The sequence below is a fragment of the Strix aluco genome, chromosome 4 (assembly GCF_031877795.1).
Source record: "Strix aluco isolate bStrAlu1 chromosome 4, bStrAlu1.hap1, whole genome shotgun sequence".
In the NCBI taxonomy this organism is placed as follows: Eukaryota; Metazoa; Chordata; class Aves; order Strigiformes; family Strigidae; genus Strix; species Strix aluco.
In genome coordinates, this window is record NC_133934.1 from 10,765,838 (window position 1) to 10,791,917 (window position 26,080).

The 26,080-nt window shown below is 42.7% G+C and overlaps 1 protein-coding gene across 1 annotated transcript in view; it reads left to right on the forward strand.

Moving 5' to 3' along the window:
* The first annotated feature begins 5,045 nt into the window (after positions 1–5,045).
* The window catches only part of MSANTD1 (Myb/SANT DNA binding domain containing 1), a 46,365-nt gene continuing 25,330 nt past the window's right edge, over positions 5,046–26,080 (forward strand). Inside the window, exons 1-2 of the mRNA XM_074821348.1 lie at positions 5,046–5,067; positions 16,584–16,676. Of these exons, the coding sequence (XP_074677449.1) occupies positions 5,052–5,067; positions 16,584–16,676 (109 nt within the window). The 5' untranslated portion in view covers positions 5,046–5,051. The remainder of the gene's footprint in view (positions 5,068–16,583; positions 16,677–26,080) is intronic.

Here is a 26,080-nt window from a genome sequence, read left to right on the forward strand (position 1 = left end):
TTTGCTGTTTTGGTGGGCTATGGGCACAGTAAACTTTCTTCTGCCCAGAATATCATAGAGTCATAGAATGGTTTGGGTTGGAAGGGACCTTAAAGACCATCTAGTTCCAACCCCCCTGCCATGGGCAGGGACACCTTCCACTAGACCAGGTTGCTCAAAGCCCCGTCCAACCTGGCCTTGAACACTGCCAGGGAGGGGGCAGCCACAGCTTCTCTGGGAAACCTGTTCCAGTGCCTCACCACCCTCACAGTAAAGAACTTCCTCCTTATATCTAATCTAAATCTACGCTTTTTCAGATTAAAACCATTACCCCTCGTCCTATCACTACATTCCCTAGTAAAGAGTCCCTCCCCATCTTTCCTGTAGCCCCTTTAAGTACTGGAAGGCTGCTATAAGGTCTCCCTGGAGCCTTCTCTTCTCCAGGCTGAACAACCCCAACTCTCTCAGCCTGTCTTCACAGGGGAGGTGCTCCAGCCCCCTGACCATCTTCATGGCCTCCTCAGGACCCGCTCCACTGTAGATGCTCCTGTCCATCTCCCACAGCCTGCAGGACATATGTGAAACTTCTGGAAAGGAAGTATGCAAGCAAAGAAAACTTATGAGCTAGCTCAGAGACATAATGGAAAGCACTTCGAAAATTGCACCTATGTTTGTGCAAGGGCAAGACACAAAGATGCTAAGAGGAAGAGATAAAATGCAATGAGAAAAGTCAGGAGACAAACACAGGGAGATGGAAAGCACTGCGCTGAGACACAAGTGGTGACTCAGAGAATGAGATTTTACTGGCATGACTAGCTCAAAGCAGCAAAAATTATTTGTGAAGTGCAGAGCAGCACTATGTGCTGGGGTAAAGAAGCACTGTTCCCACAAACAGCAGTTGGCAGGGATGCAGTGATGAGCATGTGGGGCTGCAGAGAGTTCCTCAACCTGATGTGAGAGAAGAGAATCTTGCAGCAAGCCAAGCCAAATGAAAATCGAATGACAGAGTGATTGTAGTATGGTAAGGACAAAGTAAACGGCATACAGGCTGTTCTGGAAATCAAGTGTGCTAAGCTTGCAGGTCATGCAGAAAACACAGGGCTACCTAACGCAAGTAAAAGTAGAAACCTACCCATATTAAACTGTGGGCAAATTGTGTTAATAATACATATCCAAACAAAACAAATAATTCATAGAACAGGGAAAATAGCATCATGGATTCACTAGTTTCATGGCTGAACTTCCTTCAGTCATCTCCCACGGGATGTGATAGCTGTACTTGGTTACCAAAAAATAAATGCAAAGGGAAGGAAGCAGCACAGGAAAACCGAAATACAGCCACTGCATTTGGAGGGCACAGAGGTGAAGGTAGCAGTAGAGAATGGGGTTTTATGCAAGTTCTCCAGGGAACCTAAGAGCTTTCCCATGAAAAGCCTTCTTGACCTGAGGCCAAAGGCTTCAACAAAGAAGAGACTTCTGCTCCTGATACTACCTTTTTTTTTTTTTTTTTTCTTTTCTTCCCTGAAGAAAAAAAGGACTGGTGAGTGATCTAAGATTAAAGGTGCAGTGTTGCAATTTTGGGGCATTATGTCAGTTGTGAGAGATCAGACTGCAAATTAGAAAACAAAAAAGTAAATTCAGAGGCATTACTAGAAACCCCATTATTAGAAAGCCCAGAAATAATCTTTGATAAACCCATGAATATTTGCCAAGCAAAGGAAATTCCCCAGTGCATATGAAAACTTAAGAGACAGCAGGCAGTGCTCTGAGCATGATAAAAAATTAAAACCATTACAAGACAGAGACCTGGGGTAGTATGTCATGCAGAGCTAAAATGCTGATCCCCAGGGAGCTGCAATGCAAGCTAAGCAGCAGCCTAATTCTGGGGGGGAGAAAAAGAGGTAAAATGTGCAACAGATTGTGTTATTTTGCTGCAGGTGTGCAGTGTGGGCCAGGAGAGGAGGGCTGGCGTGGAGGATTCCTTTGCAGGGGAAGCTGATGCTGCTGCAGCAGGAGATCATCAGCCTGAAAGGAAAATTGGGTTCTTGTGGAGTTGGATGCTGTGTGCAAGCCAGTGTGAAGCTAGAAATACTGAAATGAGATTCACAGTCAGGAGAAGGTAAACAGATGAAATTCAGGGTTAGAGTTGTACATTTATCCCTGCAGAGGGAAGATGGGAACCAAGCACACATAATGAGGAAAGTTACAGTTTGTAGCATATGCTTGCCTAGGGTGTTAAAAGACTGTATGTCACCCTCCTGAATTGATGGGAGCAAAATTATGTTTGAGGGAGATGTCTGAGGAGAAAGGAGATCGCTCAGCAAGGCAGCAAAAAGTCTTGAGAGATCCCAGTTTTGCTATAGTTTTCCCAGAGGCTGAAAGACATGGTCAGAAGACTCCCTGTTCTGGGAAGTGCTCAGAGCTGAGAGAGTATGACCTGAGCACAGTGGGGCAAATACAGCACTTCGGTCTGTGGTTCCAGCCAGAAGAGTTTCTGATTATATATATATATATAACTATTTTTAATATATTTTTAATATATATAGATATGTAAAAAAGCCTCACTGCCATTGGATTATCGCTATAGGCATCCCTATAGGGATGCTACCATTGGCTCATGCCTATATATGCGTTGACATAAGCCATTGATAATTTTAGTCCAACATCTTTTTTTTTTTTTCCAAAATAAATACAATACAGTGAAATGTCAGCACAGCATGTTAAAGGTGCTTACCACAATGCCTCACCAAAGTGCCTGTCTGGGAGACAGAAGGGATAGAGAAACTGGCATGCTGAGCGACGTTGGGAATTGCTTGCCTAGTTTAACTTGTGCCGTGGCCAACTGCAGAGCTCTGCTGGCCAAGTATGTCTATTGGGCATGAGGCACTGGACCTGATAAAGAGCTTGAGAAACTGAAGAAGAGCTTGAGGAAAGTGCACAAACCACAGGCCAAAGGTAATCTGGTGAAAGCCAAGTTTAGTGAGCATTTTCAGGTACCTTTTGTTTCACAGAAAGAGGTGACCCTTGTGTTCCCTTACAGACGCTGCATACAATGAGCCAATATGCAGCGGTAGATAGAAAGGCTCGAGTGGCACTCAAGATGGATGAACTCAGCCCCTAGCAGCACAGATGGGTGCCTTCTGGTCTGGGTTTTAGGGCTGACTATGCCCAGGCTGATAAGGCTTTGGGGTCAGGGTACGTTTGCCCCATTGCAGCACTGAAAGGGCAGCCACTGCTGTGGTCCTCTGCTATCAGTAAAGGCACTATCACTGGTGCGAATCAAGCTAAGCATCAATATGTTCAAGCAGAGAAAAACCAATATGGCCTACTAAATGTGAGAAAGGCTCAGTCTTAGCTAAACTGAGCTTTTAAGTACAGGTACATACTTTTCATTGTCAATTTAGGCACTGGAATTACTGTCCAGCACTCCTTGGAGATACCACATCCTGCAGACAACGCTGTGTCCAGTGTCCCACAGCCTTCCACTTCAGGCACTGGGACAGTCATGGAGGGAGGACAGACACAAACATGTCTATGGCCAAATCTGCCCACCTGGGCCTATGGCTGTACCTGCTTGCTGTCAGCAATGCAAACTCTGGAAACATCTAGAGCCTTGCCCTGGTTTGCTTCCAGTTGGGGCTGCAGTTCTGGGAAGGTTGCTTCCCTGAAAGTCTTTGATAAGGGGAAAAATCTACCAGAAGTACTAAGCTCTCATTTCTGTGCTGTGCTGGCTAGATTGCGTGTAGGACCTGTGCCAGCTTGAGAACATTTTGCTAGGACTGTCTGAGAGTTACTGCTATCTATACCCTTAGTTCCCCACTAGTAAATCTTCCCTGCAGCATTAATACAAGTTACTTGCATTTAAATCTTTTCTGTTTCTTTTATGCAACTTGGTTTGAGTTGCTAAGCGGCTTATTACACTTTGCAGAGTGGCTGTGCAAGCTGCTGAGCGAGGGGACCCCAAGCCGGTGATTCCAGCCAGCTCAGGAATCACAGGCACTAGCCACAGGTGAGTTTGGATTTGTGAAATGGCTTTGCCAAACCCACGGTCCTGTCCTGGTCACCAGCGGGCAGCCATCTGTTGAGCCAAGGCATATGGCTTGTGGCTGGGACAACTCTCCAGTGAGCTGAAGCCTGGTCAAGCCCAGAGCTACATCACTTTGGTGTTTGGGGAATTTTGCCTCTAGCTTCAGTCAGCATTTACCAGTCCTGTTAAACCTGAATAACCACAATCCGGGACTCTTGCTTCAAAAACATCAGGTGAAAACGATGGTTCCCAAAGCTTTAGTGAAATAAATTTGTTTCTTCAGAATACTGCTTACGCACTGGGAATTTTTTTTGCTTTAAGAAACAGATGGATTTATGGATTATAGTTGCCAGTGTTAGTCTCTACTCTTAATTCTTTGTACTTTCACACGCTTTCCACTGCAGATACTGGAAAGCTTGTGTGAAGGGTATATTTACCCATATTCACTCCCAGGAGTCTTGCAGGGAGGTTTCACTATGCAAAGTTCCCCATCCCCTCACTCCATCAGCCAGTGACTCCTACGTCACATCTGCATTAAAAGTCACATTTGTTTAGCTAAAGTTAAACTTTGAAATCTATTTAATTACACTTGGTGTAAAACCATTTGTGGGTGTTCTTCTGTGTGCTTTAATTGAAATGTGCATCGCATTGGTTTTTCTTTTGGAAAGCTGAATCTGTTTAAGAGTATCCACATGGGTTTGCAATTGGTTTCAATAAATAGAATTAAAACCAGGTTGTGCTTAAATCGCTTTAAGTTTTAATGCAAACACAGCCTCGGCAAAACTGAAAATCCCCTTGATTCTTCTGGAGCATTTCTCTCCCCTGTGACACCCAAACGTTTTCATGTGTTCAAATGTGCTGTGAACCAGTCTGCAGGTTCTCCAGTATCCAATCTTTTCCTGAAACAAGCAACCTACTTTGAGTTTAGCAGCCTCTCCCCTGCCCCTGACTGGCTCTTGTGCTTCCAATCAGGCACAGAGGAAACATTTAAACACGCAGCCCCTCTGCTTTGCCTCCCTGGCTCTGCTCAGAGCAGGAATCAGCCATGCAACTCAGCCCAGGTAAGGCCACGCTTCACAATCCCCATTGCGGCGATGTTACGTTTAACAGATTTTCCCCTCGAAGCGCCTCGATTTACTCTTTGCCTCCTCACTGCACAAAGAGGGGGAGAGAGTAAAACCCTCCTGTGCCCTGGGAAGGCAGAGGCATGGTGAGAGCAACTTGCACACAGCTCTGCTTTGCCCTGGCACAGCTGACACAAGCAGCTTTCCCCGGCTGGGATGGGAGAGGCTGGTGGGTGGGGTAGGAAGGCTGTCAGGGGCTGTTGAACCAGCCCAGGTCCTTGTCCCGCTTCTGCACCAGACTGGTGTGGATGTGTGGGGCATGCGGCAGCCCTCCAGCTCACCCTCGTGTGCAACTGGACACTGTTTTCGCTGGGCAGTGTAAATGGCAGAGAATAATGCAGCATCTGATGAACAGAACTGTCGCAGAAAATCCAGGAGGGTGTGCACCTCCTAAAAACCTCCTCTCTACCTTTTTCACATGCTGTTAAATTACCCTGATGCCTGAGTGTAATTTTCTGGCTGTTCCCTGTGCCCATGAATTACTCAACATGGCATGCTGGATCCTTAGCTGCAGGACAGTTTTTCCAGTTGTTTGTTTTGAAAGCTCTTAAGAGCAATATACTATCAGCTGAGGTTTCTAATTAACTCTGAATAGCTAGTCTGCTGCCACTCAAGTATAATTCTCATTAGCATCTCAGCTAACAAGCTTCAGTGTTTGCCCTCCTAATTAGCTCTAGTTAGAAGTCTTTCCCTATCCTAAGATGTGCTGTTGTTAATTGCAGTTCCAATTGCTTTTACAGCAAACTCCTAAGAGACTGCTAAAACTGCTGGTTTATATAGCCTGATAGAGATCAATATCTGGGATACTTACAACTGTGGGTTTTTCATTCTCCTGTAAGTGTGTGTCTATATGGCATCTTTATGCAAAGAGAAGGAGGGGGGCAGAGCTGCAGCTTTTAAAATGAATGAGGAAGTGTTTTGCCTTTTAAACAGGTGGTACAATCTCGAGTCTGCTTAAAGCAAGTACAACTTTTACAGCTAATGCTGCATAAACTGCTTTCCAGGTTTGTTTTTTTTTTCATGCAGCTGTCCATACAACGGCTGATTTTCTATGTCCACGGGTTTCTAAGGGTTTATGAGTGCTCCACAAAGTGCCCTATTGATGCTGAGTTTAAAAAGCAAGTGTATTTGTATGTTGCCTGGACAGAGCATGTGTCAGGTTAGCTATTCCTTCTGGGCTGCTAGCTCAGGATGGTATTTCTGTGGAATGCTCTCAGCATGGTTTAATGTATGCCTGTGAGTTGGATTAACCCCTTAGTCCCTACAGCTTGGGAGTACTTCTAGCATATTTAGTATTAGTGGGCTCAAACAGCTGTGGCTGTGTAGAACGGGCTAATGGCTTCAGTGGAGCAGGGTGTGTGGTTGTGCGAGTTCCCACTAGAGCAGAATGAAGCACGCAGGTGGAGAAAGGTAAGTCTTACAAGTTTCACAAAATACCCGAAGTTGTCAAGCGCTCATCCCATGGAACTAAATCCATTCTGTTCAGACTTTCAAATCACACATTTGCTTCTCAAAGAGGGGAAAAATACTGCTCAACTTGTGAAACTTTACACTGACTTCTCACTCCAGACATGCCCAGAGTCCTCCAGTTACAGCTTTCTAAACTGAAACCCACTTTTTGCTGAGGGTTCTGAAATTGGTTTAATTGATCAGATCCCAAGCATCCTACTGCTCTGGGTAGGATAGGAAGAGGACAGCACTGAAAGTGAATGCTGAATTTTATCATAGGATATTGCAGGATCCCTCTACCTCGATAACTGCTTCCTGCTTTTCTTTTTCTAAATTGAGATGTAAAGTCTTGATGTTACCAATACAAACAGAAGATAAAGATGAGTCTTTTTTGTCTTAAGAAAGCTACTATAATCATGTGATGCTTTATCATTCTATGACTGAAGGCTCTGGTTCTAGAGGACCCGTGCACCAAGCAGAGTCCTTTAAAGCAACATATAGTAGGTGTAAGGAGATGCCCAGTCAGATCCAATTATAGTATCAGACTTCTAGGAAGGGAGAAATTCTGGTAATGAATATGCTTTGGTTCATAACACCCTGAAAAAATGGAATTTAAATATGGCCTGCTCACACTAATAGCAATAGATTTAGTTAGTCATAGATCTTTCAAATCTGATTGCTTTAGAAAAATGCATAAGCACTTAGATGGACCTAAGGTGACTGACCAAGTTGAAAGGCTGGGAGTATGTTTACACAATGTTGTGTATATGTCTGATTTTGTTCATATTGGATTTAATCTTTTGGTCATAAATTATTCATTAGCATTTTTAGCTGTAAAAAAAAATTAATTTTAGAACACAGCCCTTGATGAGAAGCTGATTTCCTTGATTTTACTGCCTATATCCAATTAATGTGTTGGAAAATAGGCGTAATGATAGTGAGTATATCTCGGTGTTTGAATCTATTTCAGTTACGTATCAAAGAGGCATATTTAAACGAGCTGTTTAACCTCTTCTATCTGCAAAACTGGATTCCAGATCACAAATACTCCATTTACTGTGCTATACTTTAGCTACAGATGGCCGCGTGAAGTGAAGAACACTCATATGATAAAACTTTTTCAGAAGCTTTAAAGTAAAACTTGAGTTCGAGTTTGGGGAAAGAAAAAAATTATTTCAAGTGAGGGATCTGTAGTGTAAGTATTAAACAGAGATTAAGGCAGGGAATTAAACAAAGATAGCAGAAAAAAGAACAAAGGGTTCTATTGGTAAAGCAGAGAAAGCACAAAGCACTTAAGTGAGTGTAGCTACACAATCCTTGTCCAGCTACTGAGGGGCTTTGCCCTCAGGAAAAAAAACCAACCAAACAAAAAAACCCAAAACCCTTTCAGATGAAAATTGTGCAGATACTGCCAACATGTTAGTGTGAGCCATCAGACATGAATTTGCATGTCCTGCAATGCAAGGAAGATGTTTACTATTCTATCCATTTGTGATAATAATATATTTCCTTCTTCTTATAATGTCCAATTTATGAGGACTTTAGTGCTCTTAGTGTCTGGGGGGAAGACCTCCAAAGAAGGCTGGAGCTTGGGCTGTAACAACTTTACTGCCCTTGCAAATTGTTGAACAGATAAAGCTAAGCATGGAGGGCTTCTCATGATCTCTGTCCTCTTTAACGTGGTTTGCCCTGAGTATTTTTGTCATCAAACCAGTTTATATAGTGCTGGCTTATTGCCCAATTTATCACATAAAGTATTTTTCTTTATGTGATTGTAAGCTAAATTGGTGTCATGATCTTTTTGTTAAGGCAAGCAATAAATTATATTCTGGGATAGAAAAATGGTGATAAAGTACCATCTATGCTGATAGCATAGAAAGAATAATGTTGAAATAACTCATAAATATACTGATTGAGTAGGTTCCTCTACAGATCAGGTAGAGCCTTGACTCCATCTGGTTCAGTAAATGTTCGTGAGGTTTTTTGAGTCTGAAAATGAAGACAATCCTATAACCCTAATTCTTTCTCCCAATAAGACTCTGATCCAGACCATTTCTTACAGCAGAACAGCCTTTCTGCATAGATCGTTAGAGAGGGCATCCTCTTAATTATTTATACTACACATACCAGGTGTGCTGATTATGAAATTTCCCTTGAGGCTCCAGAAGGAAATGAAATCCTAATAAATGCATGAGATAGTGGAACAGTGCTAGAATCTCCTGGATGAAAATCAGTCATCTGTGTCAGCGATCCTCCTTACAGTGGTTTTTAGAAAACATTGCGGAAGCTAATCTTAGACTTGTCATCCAAACTATCCTGGAGATGTGAAGAAACTGCCCTTCCAGGAAACATCAGTGTCTTGCGGGAAACAAAGAATAAGGCTAGAGGAATACATTTCTTATCTCAGAGAGCTGTGGAGGTGGCAGTGTTGATATTGGTGTTGACTGTGTTTGTAATTAGTATTATTTCACAGTGCTGACTGAAACGTGGTCCTGAAACTGGAAAATTCTCCTTATCAAAATGCTGACTGATAAAATCAGAGGACTCTCTTTTGGAAATATGATCTCTTCTTGTCTTGGCAAATGGAGCGATTTCATTTGGAGGAGAGATTTGTATTTCTTTGAGACACTTATTATCAAGAGAGTATTCAATGACGTACAAGGGAAGAAAGGGCCTTTCTCTGCAGAAGTGGAGAAATACCAATGACGCTAAACATAGGATCAGAGAAGAATGAGGAAGACCCTGATGTGACAGACAACAGGGAAAACAATGTATGGATGTGAAACGACTTCATGTTGTAGGAAAAAGACAACACTGGATTTATCCCAGAGCAATGGGATTTCACCCAGTGCAATGACTAGAACAAACTCATTTTTTTTGTCTCCGTGCAAACAAAAAAAATCTCTGAGGTGGAATACATACATGTAAGAATGATTCTTACAATTTTGTGGTTGAAAGGAACAGTTAAAAGAGTAAGATACTTGCAGAGAGCATGCAGCCTGTGAGAAGACATTATAATATGAGCTCAAGGAAGTGTGTATTGCTCTTCTATCAAAAGGCTTGAGCAGAACTCTGAAAAGCTGGTATTGTTCAGTGGAAGAGCAGAGGGATGTTAGAAGTAAAAAGACATCTTTCAGAAAGTGGAGGTCATGTTTGAACAGAGAAAATAGAAAAGAGCATACATTCAAGTTAAATAAGGCAAGTTAAACCAGGCAGGTAAAATCAATTTTGAGGAACAACTTGCTAAACTCACAGAAACAATGAGGAAACCCCTTCAAACACATGAAGAGTAGGAAGCCTGTCCATCAGCAGGCTTGATAGGTGATTGCAATGTAAGAAGAACACTCAAAGTACATTGAGCTGTTACACCGAGGCTAAATAAATCTTTGCTTTGCTGTTCGTTGTAAAGGATCTTGGGGATCTTTCTCTTCTGGAGCATTTTGGTATCTGAAAGCATCTAAATGAGTGTTTTAAATTGAAGTGTCAGCAGAACAGGTTTAGAACAATTGGATAAAACGCATAATACTGTTGATAAAAATAGGTGGTAGCCATGGTAGCCACCCAAGGATCCCAAATGTGGAGTTGTCAAAAATAATGGTTTTGTTTGATAGGAATTAAATAATTGCTGTGGCAAGTGAAGGTGGCAAATGTGATCGATGTTTAAAGAGTTTTGTACACTGATAAATCTAGCCTTCCTTGGGCAAATTTATGGAAACTAAAATAAAGACTTGAATTCATAAATGTGATATATTGGGTAAATGTCAAAATAGATTTTGTAGAAGGAGCTGTCACAAATCTGTGTACTCTGAAGCCCAGCAGCCCTTGGGTAGAGGTGATTCAGCTGATAAGGTATAGGTGGACTTCCAAGGTCCCTTACCAATAGCCATCAAACCCCCTAAATTCTCAAGAAATAAAAGGGGAAGTGCTCCTGTAGTTTTGAACCAGTGATGGTTCTAATTAATTAAAGATAATAAAACAGAGGGTAGGAATTGAATTTTCCAATTGCAGGAAAGTCACCAGGCTACAAGAATCTCTGTTGATGTCTCTACTGTTAAATTATCTACTAATGCTTTAGAATAAAAGGACAGATGACAAACTTTATCTATGAGAAATTTTCAAGGTAGTTAAAATTAAAACTGGTTATGAATATTCTTCTCCATTTTCTCACCCAATCTAGACAACTGCATAGTAATGCATAAAGGGAAAAGATCATACCTATGCATCCACAGAAATGTAACCATTCAGGAAAAATATCTTGGTGTCATTGTGAATAGCTCTGGAAAATATCAGTTCAATCCTTAGCAGTGATCAAGAAGATAAATAGGATGTTGAAGACTTCAAAGAAAACTTAAAATAAAATAAAATAAATTATGTCTGTGTGTAAATCCACAATGTGCCCAAGTGTTGCACAGTGTGATAACTGTATCTTGAATACAGTAGAAGTAGAAATAGTATACTGAAAAGCTGCAAGAATGATCAGAGATACAGAAGGGTTTCTGTACCAAGAGAACTTAAACACAGGCTTGGAAAGAACTCCCGGGGTCACCGTGTCCAGTCCTCTACTACTGCTGGCACACTGGCATACAGCTTTTTCATGTATTTCTCAAATGCTGTCAGAGAGTTGTCTGGTCTCCGATTTGAATCATTAAGCTTGTTCAGCTCTGCTTATGTGTCAGTAGATAGCTGTCCTACTCTTGTTCATACCACTTATTGTGTCTTCCTCCCCCCGCCCCCCCCCCGTTCAGCAGTGTCATTCATGCTGAAAACTGAGCTAGATTCTGAAACTGATTTTTTTTTATTTATTTTTTGGATTGCATCTGAATTATCAATCGTATCCACCTGAAAAGCAACCCCACTTTCCTTTCCCTGTTTCTTTTGTGTTTGTGAAAATCCTTTTTCATATTTGTTTTGACATCAGGGAAGGGAAATTTTGAGAGTCTTGGCATCTGTGGGATATATGGGGAGAGGTAAGCATGCAAAGCGTCTAATGTCTCTGCTGTTTCCCATGGTCCTCATTAGAGGAAGGAAGGTGCGTAACAAATTTTTGCTCATCCTGTTCAGAGAGCTGGTTATGTGGTAATCATTGGGAGAGAGGTGTCCATAGTTAAGTTCTGTTACAGAATAACTATGCTGACAAAATACCTCATATAGCTATAGTTAAATGTGCTCTTTCCTTTTGTTATATTAATTTTCCTTACAGAATATCTTGTTTTATTTGAGAAACAATTCCATACCGGTGAACCCCCTTTTTCCACAGTAAAAATCAAGTCTGTACAATGACAACTTCATCATATCAAGACCACTACCATTTTGTAGCCAGATAAAATTTTAATTGAGGATGTCTATTTTAAGTGGGACAAAATTTTTTATATAATCTCTGAAGGAAAAAAAAAAAAAGAAGTTTCTAAGTTTCTTCATTTTCCTGATGCATGTTATTTGCTTGTTTGCAAGCTTCTTGAAATACATCACAAAGCAGTGGTAGATGCCATCAGTGACTCACCTAACCATTTTACATCTATACTACTACAATAAACACATCTTAAAGTGTTCTCTGGGAGTCACAGGAACTGTTGGGAAGGATCTGGTCAGTCTCCAACTGTGAGACTGAAATGTTTCAGAGGAGAGGAGTTGAGATATTGCCCTGGTCCATGGAGAAGACATTACTAATTCTGGTGTTTCTCCTTGTTTGAAGCATGAAGGTTTATCTTGGTTAGTGGCAGGCCCAGAAAAGGCATCCATTTGGATCAAATCAAATAAATTTGGAATTTGATGCATTCATTTCAGAGGCCAGACTCGCTTCCTGATGAAGCACCCTATTTTTGTCTAGGGACAGATCTTAAATCTGACTAGAAGCTGTCTTTTTTTAGCATTAATTGGGAATTTCTGCTTCTTAGGGCTATTAAGCTCTGCAACCAACACCCAATCTCTACTGTGTGTGGAGCATCTTTGATGACTGATCTAGACAGAAGTGTGAACTAGAGGCAATATTTTTTAAAATTTTGGCTGTATTTTGCCACCACAGAAATTGACTGTCTCATTGATGAAGCTTTCACTGCTGAAGTGAATGGCTGTCTCACCAAGAATATATCCCCAAGAGCTCAAGGATTTAAAGATGATGTAGGCTGGCATGAAGGTACAGGCTAGTGGGTGTTGCAGGAGCGCTATATAGTGCCATGTAGGAGTGTAGGATTTTCTTATGTGATCTTTGCTTCCTTCTTTGTTTTGGCAGTTTTAGGAAAATGACAGTGGTGGGTCTGATAAAACAAATTATGCCAAATTGTAGAGAGTTAAATCAGTGCTGAGTTCCGGTGCCAAGGGTGAAAAGTCATGACTGAGATCTGAAAGAGGAGGAAGGATATAGGGCAACAATAGCTTGCTTGCCCCTGAATAAGGCAGGGGGGTGGGATGGAGGGTGGTAATACCAGCTGTAGGTTTGGATAGCAGGCCATGTGCTGGAAGAGCGATACAGTTGGTCTGCTCCTGCGGGAGCAATGGCATCCCTCTTAGTGGGATTCAGAGGAAGGTGGTGGTGTGTGCACTGTGCAGTACATATTTCTGAAGTCTGGATTCTCTTTCTTCATGGTGCAGAACATAAACTGACAGATATTACAGCAACCGATACAGATGTCAGGTGTGCTCTGATCTGCATCTTGGTGTTCTGTGGGCAAAAAAAGCCTGAGCTCAGACATGCCCTATGGGGTGTGCATTCATCCCACGAGATACGTGTGGGCAATCATTCTCAAACGGGCAGAGGGTACAGCTCATTCAAGCTGAGCTTATTTAGAGAGGGTACTAGTTACAGATACATAAACCTGACCCTGATTTAGGGCTGGTAAAGACTGCACTGTGTATTGGCATGTGGTATAATTAATTTTTGGATATTTAATTAAATAAGGTGATAGTGCAAGCAGGATTGCCCAGCATTGGTTTCCAAATGACAAAAGCAACATTAAACTTTGTAATGCTCCTACACCATTGCAAATGCTGAAAAAGCAGCTGTAACAAGTCAGTGGAGACACAACTGTATATGGTATTTCTTCTATAGCCAACAGGTGGTTGGCTGGAAGGACCATTGTGTTCTTATGCTCAGACTTATCAAAATGTAGGATCCTCTCTTCTTTTTTTCTTAGAATAAAAAAGAACTCCAAGGAACATAATCTCTGTGCAACTGTGTATTTTTTCCTAATCAAGTTTCCCAAACGCTTTCTGATGCTCTAGATACAGGATATCAAATCCCACCAGCAGATGTCTTCAGAGCTGTGGGGGTCCAGTGAAGAGGTTGTATTCCTTAGCAGAGATTTTTAAGTTATCACCTTGTTAAGGTGAGTAGGAAATTCTATCTAAAAATCATCAGTGTGGAATGACGCAGAATTTTAGCTCTCATTTTCTTTTTCTGTGGGAGGAGATTTAGGGACACTTGCTGTTCACTTCTAATGCTGTTGGATAAACTAATGACTATGTCGCTGAGATGAGTCTGAAATCTAAATCAAAATCTTATGCCAGACTTTATTTCCGAATGAGCCTGAAACAAATTCTGGAGCTCTTGCACACATCTACCTACAAAATTATCTTGTCAAATGTCTAAAATGAATTGCAAATATTTCCATTTACTCAATCTACTCATCTATCCCTATTTAGAGGTATATCTTCTCTAAATACGTCCTGTTTTGTCAGAAAGTGCCACTTTTCTACCATATACCTCCTATTTTTATGGTTAGTATATTTCAGTGGGATTGAAATGTACTTATTTTCTCAAAAGACTTATTTGCAACTTCCAAATAGTGCTACCTGTCCTTCCACTTTTTTCAAATGCATATTTAAAGAATTGGAAGAAACAAAAAATTTGAAGAAAATCAGGCTCACAGTATTTACAAGCACATGTATAGACTTGCTCTTTAATTACATACTCTTTTCTAACAATTAAACATAGAGCTAGCTGTTACTTTATTGTGTGTGTTTGTGGTGATAACACATTGGCTAACAGCTACTTTAAAAATTCCTTTAAGAAATCCCTTTGGTTAAATTTTTGCAGCTAAACTCTTTTAGTTTGAGGATGAAGAAGGTGCAGGAAGCTAACTTGGGACACTATAGTAAAACTATAGAAACTTTCTATAGCCTATTGGACTACAGAGTTTTATGATCTGCTTAACAGTCAAGAAGCCCAGACTCTTTTTAACCTCAGCTTAAACAAACACTTAAAAATTCAAGGTAAAAGCACTTTGGTGGTCATAAAAGAGATTTTAGTTTGACATGTTAACCCTAAAGTAATAGGTTAGGATTTCAAATGGTGGGAACTGATGTATCTCTGGTGATTTCAAGAGGGCTTGTTTGTAGGATCTTGTTCCCTCCCCGATACTCGTCTGCTTAGGCTCCTGGGTACACTTTTCCCACCCGTGTCCCCGTGCCAGCTCTCATGCCGCATCCCGTGAGCGGCTCCCACACTGCAAGCTCCAAACCTGGCCAGGTGAGTCAAACCTGCCCCTGTTGCTGAGGCCTCAGCTCACAGTCTTGCGCTCGCTGCTTAAGATACAAATGATTGGTGTGGTGGTTTTCATATAATAACTTAATGGTTATAATACTTGTCTCAGAAGTGGTCGAACTTGGGTTTGGGTCCTCCTTCTTCCAAGGGATATTCAAATCCACCTGTCCCTTCCCAGGCTGTAGGCAACCTCTCAGCCCTTCCTATTGAAGTTGTGCCATGGTTGGGGAAGGATTCGCAGAGTTGGAGAGGAAAAGCAAGTGGGAGCCTGACTGTGGCCTACCGGTTGGGACCTCCCCTGAAGGGAGGTGGGGAGCAGGTATCTGGCAGCATTCCCAAGGCTGCTTACTATATGCTTTGCATTACAACATCACTGGATAACAATCAAAACTGGCCCTGGAGGCAGAGTCCAAACCCAGCACCTCTCTCCACAGGGAGAGGTTGCAATCACCTTGCCCTGGCGGCGGGTGCTATTTTCGTGCCACCCCAAACACACCCTCTTCCTCCAGCCCCATCTTTAAATGAAAGTTGGAGCAGCTGCTCCCTCATACCGATGCCAGAGCCGCGTTGAGGAGTGTTAGCCGTGCTCATGACTTCCCAATCCCAAGTGGGCTTTCACGGGCATAAGTGCTAAGAAGTTCAGCTTGGCCAAAATGGTGGGATCTCGGCACGGAGGAAAAACTTGAGGTACCCAAATTCCTTCTTTTGGTGAAAAAATGTGGACTGTTAGACACCTAATCAGTTATTTTCTTGGAGGAGGGGAGAAGTCATGGCTAATTCAGCTCTGCGTCTTAGAATTGAAAATCATTTCCGGTTGTGTGATACTCTTTAGGTACCTCTGTGGCTTTTAGGACCTAACCTTAAGCGAATTGAGAGTGTGTTTCACTTTGAGATGTGACTGAAGGATGTGCAAGGTTGTGCTGTGGGGTGTCCAATTCTCTTTCAAAAATTACTTCAGTTTTACGGTCATTTAGAAGCTTTTGAAATTTTTCCTCTTGCTGTGTCTGGCTATATCTTTGTATAAAATGGAGATAACAATACTATCAGGACCCACCATATTTTGAAAAAAGATTTGCAGTCCTCTGAAGGACAGCATGCTGAGCATTGAGCGTTAACTCACTCATGGAAGAGTTTGGCAGATGAGAGAGAAGTCGGGAGGCCTGGGTGAGGCTGACATGTCTTTTAAAGAGACCCCTTCTGCTGGCAGTGGTGAGATGTGTAGATGACGATGTTTGTCATATTCTTTTGGCTTAAAGTGAGTAGCTTTCAGCACATGGGAATGAGGTTGTTGAAAGTTTATGGGCCGATTCAAGTAATTTATGATGGGACTATATAGCATGGGGAATATATATGTCCATGCTGTTTGAAAGTCTAGAGTTTACAAACTAATCTAAACCCACCACACTGGACCTTCACAAGATAATGTTGACTAAGCACATCTGACCTTCCTCCTCAATCTCTATGAAATGTTTCCTTGCTCCCTTCCCTGCACAGTGTCTTGTTTGCCAAACTCTCTCTCCCCCAGACACAAAGTTCTGCTCCGGGTCGGTGATCTGCTGCGAGGACTCCTGTGTTGACTTCAAGGCTCATGGAGGATCTTCTGTTCCTAGGACAGCAGGTACTGAAGTTTTTCTTCCACACCATAAAACCCCCAAAGCTATAAAAGTGCAGGTTTGTGTACTGAGCCTGTACTTCCCTTCTGCTTCAACTCTGAAAAGCCAGGCAAGGGAACGGGGCTGAATGTTTCAGGGCTGCAATGTCTGAGTGTATAGAAGTTGCTGTGTTGTCTTCTCTTCAGCCAGAGGAGGTCAAGTCGGTCACTGTTTCAGTCCCTTTAAGGAGTTGCTTCACAGGTTTGTACCTTGTGGACAGAAGAGTCCACATCATAATACCCACTTTCTGTGGTGACTGCTGATTTGGGTTTAACTGATCGGTACTTCATCCTTGAACCCATTTGCTTTCTCCTGATGCAATGGCCCTGAGGTTGCTGTGTGACTGGACTATTTCAGAGATGTTAGCCAGTAGACGGGCTAACTTTGTTAACTTTTAATATTTCTTCACAGTTTTGAGAGTCTAACAACTTTTTGTGTCTCATGGTGGACATGCCTTCTTACAGTCCTGTGCTGGACTGGCAGTCGGTCTCATTGTCTCTCCAAGCTTTTACATGCAGAATTTTCTGATGGAATATTGCTTAAAGACAGAAAAAATAATTTCTATTTGGTGATTTTTATGTAAAAGAAAAACAACTTATGGCATCCAAGTGTGTTTTTGATTTTTAGCAGCCTTGGATTTGTCCTGAGATGGTGCAGAGTCTGTAGGGACATGCAATACATTTCTGAATTTTTTGAGGAAAAATAAAATGCTTTCCCACTTCCTGAGGGTTAATTTGCACATAGAGAGCTTTCCCTGGGCTCTACGGTGAGGTGATGGCCTGGTCTTCCTTCAGCTGTCCCTTCCTCTCCTCTTCCAATACTTATTTTGGAATAATTGCTATTAGAAATCAGCCAAGTAAAATAATGCATGTGTGTGTGTCTATATATACATATATATATAAAAACATATATAAAAAGCATGTGTGTCTGCATAAATAAAATAGGCAGCGGCACAGATGTTGGCTCTCTGACAATAATTAACAGTCAAATGTAAACAAAAACCTTATTCACAAGATTTACTTACTGTTTTACTGTACTTTCATACAGAATTGAGCAGTTGGGAATGAAAGATAGAGTTGATTTTTGACCATTTCTGAGTGCACTGCAATCGTATCATGTTAATAATCTAAAACAAAGCTGATGTTGCTTTCCCATATTGTAGCATGTTGAAAGTAGTGGGAAGCATCTACGTTGTCTTAAAAGCGACAGTGATTCTAGAAACTTTGACTGATAACTCACGCCACCTGTAATATTTTAAATGCTTAGCTGGGAACTTGCATGTGATGCCTGCCTGAAGGCGTTCTCGTTTGTAAGACAAAAACGATATAGGGAGGCAGAGTAGAATAGAGCACAATAATGTTTCTAAAACTTTTACAGTAATGAGATGTATAAAATACTCCCAAAATATTCCCAATAGTAGTGGTGACTAGTGCTCAGGATTCTCTTCTGCCTTTACAGCAGAAGAAACCTGAAAATGTGTATTTCTGTCAAAGCAAACACTAGTAAGAATATATCTGATCCTGCTTTTGGGACCATGAATTTTATTACTGAGTGAAGTGTCTGGTTCTGACATTCCAGGCAGCGTTTTTCTGTTGCTTCAAAACCTTTTGGACCTTTCTTTCAGCTTTCATCTCTGGTTAAATGACTCCTTAACCCTGCAAGGCACTGCAGAAAAAGCATGTTAATTTTTTCGTCTGGGGGTCTGCCATGACCCAGCATTACAGCTTTTACCCAGAGGCTGTTGGAAGTCTGGATGTCAGTTGTCGTTATCTGATAGCCATGTACAATACCCAGAGAGGCACTGTGCAGAGCAGAGGTCAGGGATGGAGCTGCAGATCGGTCGATGAAAGAATTTGGTTATTGTGGAAGCAGGTTGAAGCAGGGATCAACACGAGTTACAGTAGCTGGGTTTTGGCTGGGTGTCGTGGTATTCTACAGATTTCAGGAGGTAGAGAAGATCAGAGAGTACGTCAGGAACGTTTCAGGTAACGTCAAACAGCTCTTGTCAGACTTGCTCCTTTGTTTTCAGAAAGGCAGGATGATATTTTGGAAAACGTTTACTATTGTGGTTTTACAAGAAATGGATAAGGGTTTGTCTTGTCCCATTTATCGAGGGTGTCCCAAGTCTTCATTTCCCAGACGCATGTCGGGTTGTCCAGCCACTCCAGCTTGTGTGTTCAATGGTCCTGCCAGATCAGCACTTCACTGAAGTTCTCCATAATGTATTCACAAAAAGTGATAAAACACTCCATAAGAGGCCTCAAGGAATGATTAGTTTAATCTTCAATTAGTTCCCGCTGAGACTTGATGAGAAATAATTTGAAAAGGTATGCATGAACTTTAATATAATCTGCCTGTCCAGTTATCGTGAAGCATAGTGTGCAGAGAGGAAGGCTGTTGCAAATGGAGAAAACCACGACACTAGCACTGAACATTTTAGACTGCTGCCTGTGATGCATTTTTGGTCTTCTTGAGGGGCTTCAGCCACTGGGATATTGCTATGGGGCAATAAAGACAGTGTGGGGGAAGAGTCAGTGCAAACAATATGTTCAAGCATGGAAGCCATCACTTGGGTTAAAGTTGCAGTACATTAGCAGAGAAGCATATTTTCATCTATATGGCTAGTGAGATGCTGACAAGAAACAGTCATACTTGTTCTGCCCTGGGTTGGGTAGGTTTGTGGATCAGGCTGTTGAGCTCTTTTTAAATCCACAGCAAAATAGGAGCTAAAGCCAGTCCAAGCAGTTTGTACAATACCCTTTTACAGTAAGGTGAGTGAGGTGGGGGGAGAAGAGGACTGACTTCTTAAGTCCTTCAGAGCTGGCCGAATGCCTGTATTAAGTAAGTTGCACAAGAGTGCCTCCCTTGGGAAACGCACTATTGCTTTCTGTTTGCACAGCAAATGAAAAACACTGGCCGCTCTTATTAAAGAGAATGAGACACTCTGTTGTGAACTGGCCTGGGTTTTTGTAAATTGTTTAGTCTTGTGTTTCTCTGCAGTCAGATGGTGGTTCCTTGTTGCTTTGGTCCTACAGTCATTAAAGCTGTTAACCAAAAAATCCTGACCTTCTGAGCAATTGAAAATTTGCTTAGAACATGGGGATCCAAAAGTGCTCCTTCTGGCTACGCAGAAATCTGTCAATTGAATGTTTAGGGATGAAACAAAATAAGAGTTCCCTAGTGCCATTCACATCTGCCATGTGAATGCCATGCCCTTCTGACAGCTTGTCTGTACTTGCATCTTCACACTGGGTGTCTCCTGCATCTGTGTGGTTTTAGGTTCCATACATTTTCGGTCTGCACTCCCCTCTCAAACATCTGGGTGAGGTTTCTTATTTATGCTGGGTATGCCCAGGCCCCTGTGGAGTTTGGCTGGAAATAGGTTGGCTCGGCACTACTGAAAATCAGGTCTGTAGCTCTTCAGTTTTGTTACTATTCATAATAACCTTTGCTCACCTACTGGAGGCAGCTTTGCTGCCAAAAAAAGTGTCATTTGAGTGCTTGCTAATCTGCTACAAGCAAACCAAATCCAGTTAATCCATAATTTAAACTAATCTTGTTGATTACACTCACATGATCTACTCAGCAGAGAAATGGATGGTGGCAGGTACTCTGTCACTCCTTTTGGTAATATTAGCTTTGGTTGCCTCCAAATCTATGTTAGGGGAAGTTCAGATTATGCATTAGGAAAAGGTTCTTCCCTGCGAGGGTGGTCAGTCACTGGAACAGGCTTCCCGGGGAAGTGGTCATGGCACCAAGCCTGTCAAGAGTTCAAGGAGTGCCTGGACAGCGCTCTTAGTCACATGGATTAGTTCTAGGTAGGAGCAGGGATTTGGACTTGATGATCCTTATGGGTCCCTTCTGACTTGAGATATTCTATGAATACCCACGTTGCAGTGGGTATTTATAGGCAAGCATATCATGCTGCTTTTCCCTGCACGGACCTACACTTTTGGGGCACATCCTCTGGTTTACAATGGAAAGCACCAGAGAGGATTTTAAAATCACTGGTGGTATTGGACAACTGGTGTTGGATGTGGAAAAGTTTGCATCCAGAAGTGGTTTGTGGGTGTGCATTAGTTCAGGAGAACTCATGAAAGGAGGCAGATGGACTTCCTCAGGCTGGCCAGAATACTCCTGTGTGCAATGGCTAGAAAACATTTCTTTGATCCGTGGGCTGATGGGTTTGCTGGCAGCATTTCACTGAGGCCAAAAGAGGAAGCAAATACAACTTCTTGGTTTAGTGATAGCCAAAACAATAGAAGTAAATGCCTAGATCGGAGGAGCACACTAAGGCTGAAATATAAACTGAACCCTGGTGGGTGGAGAGTGGTTGGAGCGGAGCTGCATCTGATAAACAGGAGAGAGCCATGGAGAGGGAAAAATCAACTGGAAAAAGCCAGGAGTCAGCGAGGAGCATAAAAGCAATTGCAGTACAGGCTTACGGGGAAAGCAGTGAGGCAGTGAGAGGAGACATGGTGTCCCCGGGCAGAAGGCCGAATAAAGGGGCACGCTTGGATGTGAGAGGGGGAGATGACCCCTCTTGGCTGTCCCTGGGATGTCCAGGGAACCAGACTCTGCATGCTGTAAACCAAGAGGAATCCTAAGACCCCAAATCCTGGCAAACCACTTTGTGTTAGAGGCCATGTTATATGCATATCGCAATAAACCTTTCTACATTGAGATGGGTCATCCTCCTGCCTATCATGAGACATGAGAGCTAACACTTAAGTTCCCAGTACTGTGTTTGTTTTGGAGCTGCAACTCAGTGTCCTAGCAGCTGAAGAATTTATGTGGATCATCTGCACAAATGCAGAAGTTGTCCTTTCAGGGGAAGCATTTGCAAACACAGACCATACAGGACTTCACAGGCCATATGGCTGCACAGTCGTCATGGGACGACAGGGAAACATGCTTCTACTGGAAACCCCATGTACTTTCACTGGGGATAGCAGCTTTTCCCTGTAGCTCTCTGATGAGGTACTAAACTCCCCTGAAACACTTTGAGCATGGCATTGGGAATAAAGTCAAGACCAACCGTGACCTGCTGTGTGATCCTTTCAGTTCGGTCCCTTGAAAGCTGTACGATTTCCCACACAAGGACACACAGATGCTGTGGGATGACTGACGTTGCTGGCAGCCTGTCCCAGAAATGGCAGCTACTTCTTGTATGGTCCCAACTTCCGTTAGCAACCACTTAATCAGATAAGCTCTTTGGCTATCAGAACAGTGGCGGTGAATTTGGTTTTACTTCTCTTTTGGCAGTCTTTTACAAGTATCGTCTGAACTTTATAGGTTGCAACACTTCTCAAATTTCCATTCCTGAGGCTGCCTTGCAATAATACCCAAAACACCATTTACATTTTAGTATTTCAATCTTTTAAGAACTGATATGAAAATCTCCTGTGCCCTAAATATTTTATCTGAAATACTTTTTTTAAAAATCTTGTAAATTTTCCTCTGTGGGGCTGGAGAGCCGAGCAAACGCTTGTGAGGGGAAAGGCCTACAGTTGGGGGTAGTCTGAGGTCTCAGAGCAGAAGCGCAGAAGGTGAGTCAGAGAAGCTCCTGCCTTTCTCAGTTTGGCAGACATCTTTGATTTTTTTAATGCTTTTTATTTCCAAAACCTGTGGCTGATTAAACTACAGAACAGCAGGACCTAATCCCACTGCTGCCTCCCACCTAGCTGAGCCAGTTCGAGGCGTTCCCTGGTCGCCTTGGGGTAATTACTGGGCTTGCCTGGAGCGTAGCTGTAGGCGGAGGGCAGGGTACGGCAAGGGACCGGAGCCTCCCCACATCCATCCTGGGCCTTGGCAGGGAGTCAGGGAGAGACAGCGTGGGGATGCAAACAGCTGCTAGGTGGATGCAGCAGGCTGCCAAGCTAGTAGCAAGCTCTGAGCAGCGAGGCTGGGCTTCTGGCAGGGAATTGCCAGCAACTTGCACTGCAGTTTCTCTGAGGTTGCTGGAAGAGTGCCCAAACCGCTCTCCTTTCTGGAAGAACAGCAAGCTAGAACCCATTTATTCAACGCAGCTCTACTACTTGCTACCACAACAGTGCAAAAACTTGCTTAGCTGGAGTCCTGTGCCTGTGCCAAGGTCCCTGCGCTTGGCTCACTCTCATCTGAATCCTGGGGATGGCTTCTTGCTAATGGATCAATGAATCGATAACCTCCTTCAAGCATTTATTTAAATATCACTACCTTTTACGCTGCTGTTAGCAAGGGATGACACCAGCAGCATTAATTCTTGCTGGGGCAGAAACGATGCCGCGTGTGCAGCAGCACCGCCATGATCGAACCAGCTGCCAACATCTGGTTTTTCATGACACGGCGTTTCTCTCCTGCCCTGCTGAGTCGTGGGAACGTCACTCGGCACAAGGCACAGGGCAGACTTCTGCGCAACAGGGATTATTCTTCTTCTTTTGTGATACATCTCAAATCCGAACTGGATTAAATCATGGTCTCCGTCTAACGCGAGCTGTTTAGAACAGGTTCTCAGAGGAATTTACTTCTGAAAGAGAAATATTTGCATAGCGTTTTAGGAGCAGTTTTTAACGAAATAGACACTTTCCAGCATGTAGCTTGATAAAATGTGCTAAAAACCAAACATGGGCAGGAGGACTTATTGACTTACCCCGTAAGTAAGCAGGGCCAGAATAATTTCTTTCAAGTGGGATTTGGGAAACCATTTATTGGGAACTGAGCGATTTTCATTGTAATCTGATTTGTTGCTTGTTTACCAGAAAAGGAGTATGTCTGATACTACGTACTGCAGGGTTGCTCCGTATCCTAAAGACTTGCAAATGATTTCTTAAGAGTAAGCAAATCTTAGAAATGCTCTGTTTGCTATAAAATGAACCGGGAGTATGACACATGTAGAACTGATGTCTTTGCTCTCTGTACAATATAAAATTTAAGAATATTGCCTGTTTCTTCCTGTATCCCTGAAAATTCAGGAACATATGTAACTGAAAGTCCATCTACTCTGGCATCCTGCCTCCACATATTGAAAGTGCCAGACGTTTTGGGAGTGGTTATTTGTAACTTCTGGACATAAGGGATTTTTTTTTCCACCCAATATGCTCAGCTAGGGTCTGTACCACGAGTGTGTGTGTGTTTCTGCTAAACTTAAAAAAATACAAAGTAATTAAAAATCACAGTGCTAAGATTCTTTTAAAATCTAATTACTACCAACATACCAGTCTATATCTGTTTTTTCCAAGCAGTGAATTCCTTTGGTTCCCTGAAGTCCATGAGCTCTTCCTTCTAAAGCCCCATATAATTCCAGTTCTCCCCCTTGTCTGTGCTAATCCTTCCTGGTCTGACCACAAAAACTGCTAAAGCCCCATTTCCCAGCTTGTCTGCATTCACCTCTCTGTCTCTCGCTATCCTCTCTCCAACTGAATGCCTGTGCAAAGCTGGCTTCCATGGTTACTACTAAAATAGGCAAAGCAGATATTTTTGGTCAGAATCTGCCAGTTCAGCAAGATCAAAATGCTTTTGGGAAATGTTCTGATTACAGTGAGATTCAAGCAGGACGTGATCTAGCAAAATGAAATCAAAAACCTCACCAGCTTCCTCCAGCTCACCTGCACCTTCTTAGGCCACCGTCTTCCGGGGCTGCTCAGTACCCCTCTCCACCATCAGGGAAACCTGCCACAGACAGCCCTGTGGCAGGGCATTTGTGTGGAAACGTTTATTTTTCTTGTTCTTTTTGTTCTAAGTGTTGACCTATCAAAATCTTCTCTGTCCGATGTCAGCCAGGATCCCTTCCCCTCAGCCAGCTTCCTCCAGAGCACCCATTTCTGTTGTCAGACTTCTTTGCAGGTATTATTTATTCTAGATTTACATAAAAGCTATTCAACCATGCGATGGCCTTTGCTCAATAACGTATTGCTGTCACTTGTCCCTCCTGGCCTATCCTGTTTGTTTCCCTTGTGGCACGTCCCAGTTAGGTTGCAGACCCTCTGACGAAAGGGACTGTCCTTTTTTTATGTACCTTGGGACACCTACTGTACTTCCTCAGCCTGGATATTTTTTTCTTTTTTGTCTTTGTAATAGGACCTCCTGCAGTTTGGATAGCTTTTTGCTTCCTTTACAAATGATGCTGTATTGTTAAACTTCCCTCACTGGTATTAGGACAGCACGAGCTGTGGTTTGTGTGTAGTTTTACAGCACTGACCTGATGGCTCTGTGTTCACAACCCTTACGGTTTTCTATAGCTCCTGAGCCTTTACAAACCTGCATGACTTCGTCACTCAAGGAGACCGGCAGACTGAAGGGTGCATGGACCCTCCAGAGCTCCCAAGCCCAGATCTGCTGTCTGCAAGGCACTTCCCTACCTTAGGGTGAGCTCCTGGTTTCCAGCACTCTCCTGAGCACAACAGCTTTACTGTTATAGACCCGTTGGTTTAATGGAGGAGAAAAGGCAGCAGCTTCTCCTCTGTGATCGCCTGTCCCTGCCTATCTACTCTGGCCAAACTTTTCAGAAGGAGTGGGAGGGTATTTCTTCTCTCATTGCATTTATCCCTCTTTGCAAATTGCATTGTGCCAGCGATCAGAGATGCTAAAACCATCATTTTCAGTAAGACTTTAGAAAGTGGCCATTCTAGCCTGGTGGATGGCAAAATGTGGGGCAGCCTCCCAACACATGCAGACAGCTTTTTTGAACTTAAAATATAGCATCCCACTGCAATGCAAAACACAAACGCTTTGTTTTTAAACAGACACATACATACTTTTACGCTCTTTCAAACAAAGTGATCAAGGTGTGCCTGCACTGAAATAACCAGGGGATGAACACATGCTCTGCAGCCATTATCCAGTTTCAAGATTTGTTATTGCCCACATGTGTTACGCTCCTGGTGGGCCAGACTGGAGGCTTGCAAGGATCAGTGACAAGCCTGTACTTTGGACAACCTTGTTTTCCACATCTTGCCCTAAACACAAAAGGGTGCAAGCAGCTTTTTTTGGAGTTATATGTAACCAGGACATTATAGCATGGTCGACTGAAATACCCATGTGTTTTAGAGAGACCTGTGTCTTTGAGGGGTGATGCATACTTCTGATGGCCCTCCAGTGGGGACTTCCAGTGTCACTGCTCAGAGTCGCTGCCTAAAAGGGTGTTTGCTGCCAGTAGTGCTAAAACTGGGACCAGACCAACTGGTCTCAAGACTTACCTGAACCAAAACTAATGTACTTCTATTTCTGAAATCCATATAGACGGTGATCTGTGTGTCAGCACCTCTATAGGCAGCTGCCTATTTGTATTTCAGACACAGAAATACATTTAGGAGAAGTTGCAGAAATTTCTTGCATCTTCATGGAATAAATTCTGATTTGTCAAGAAGGTGCTGTCTGACTTCTCCTACCG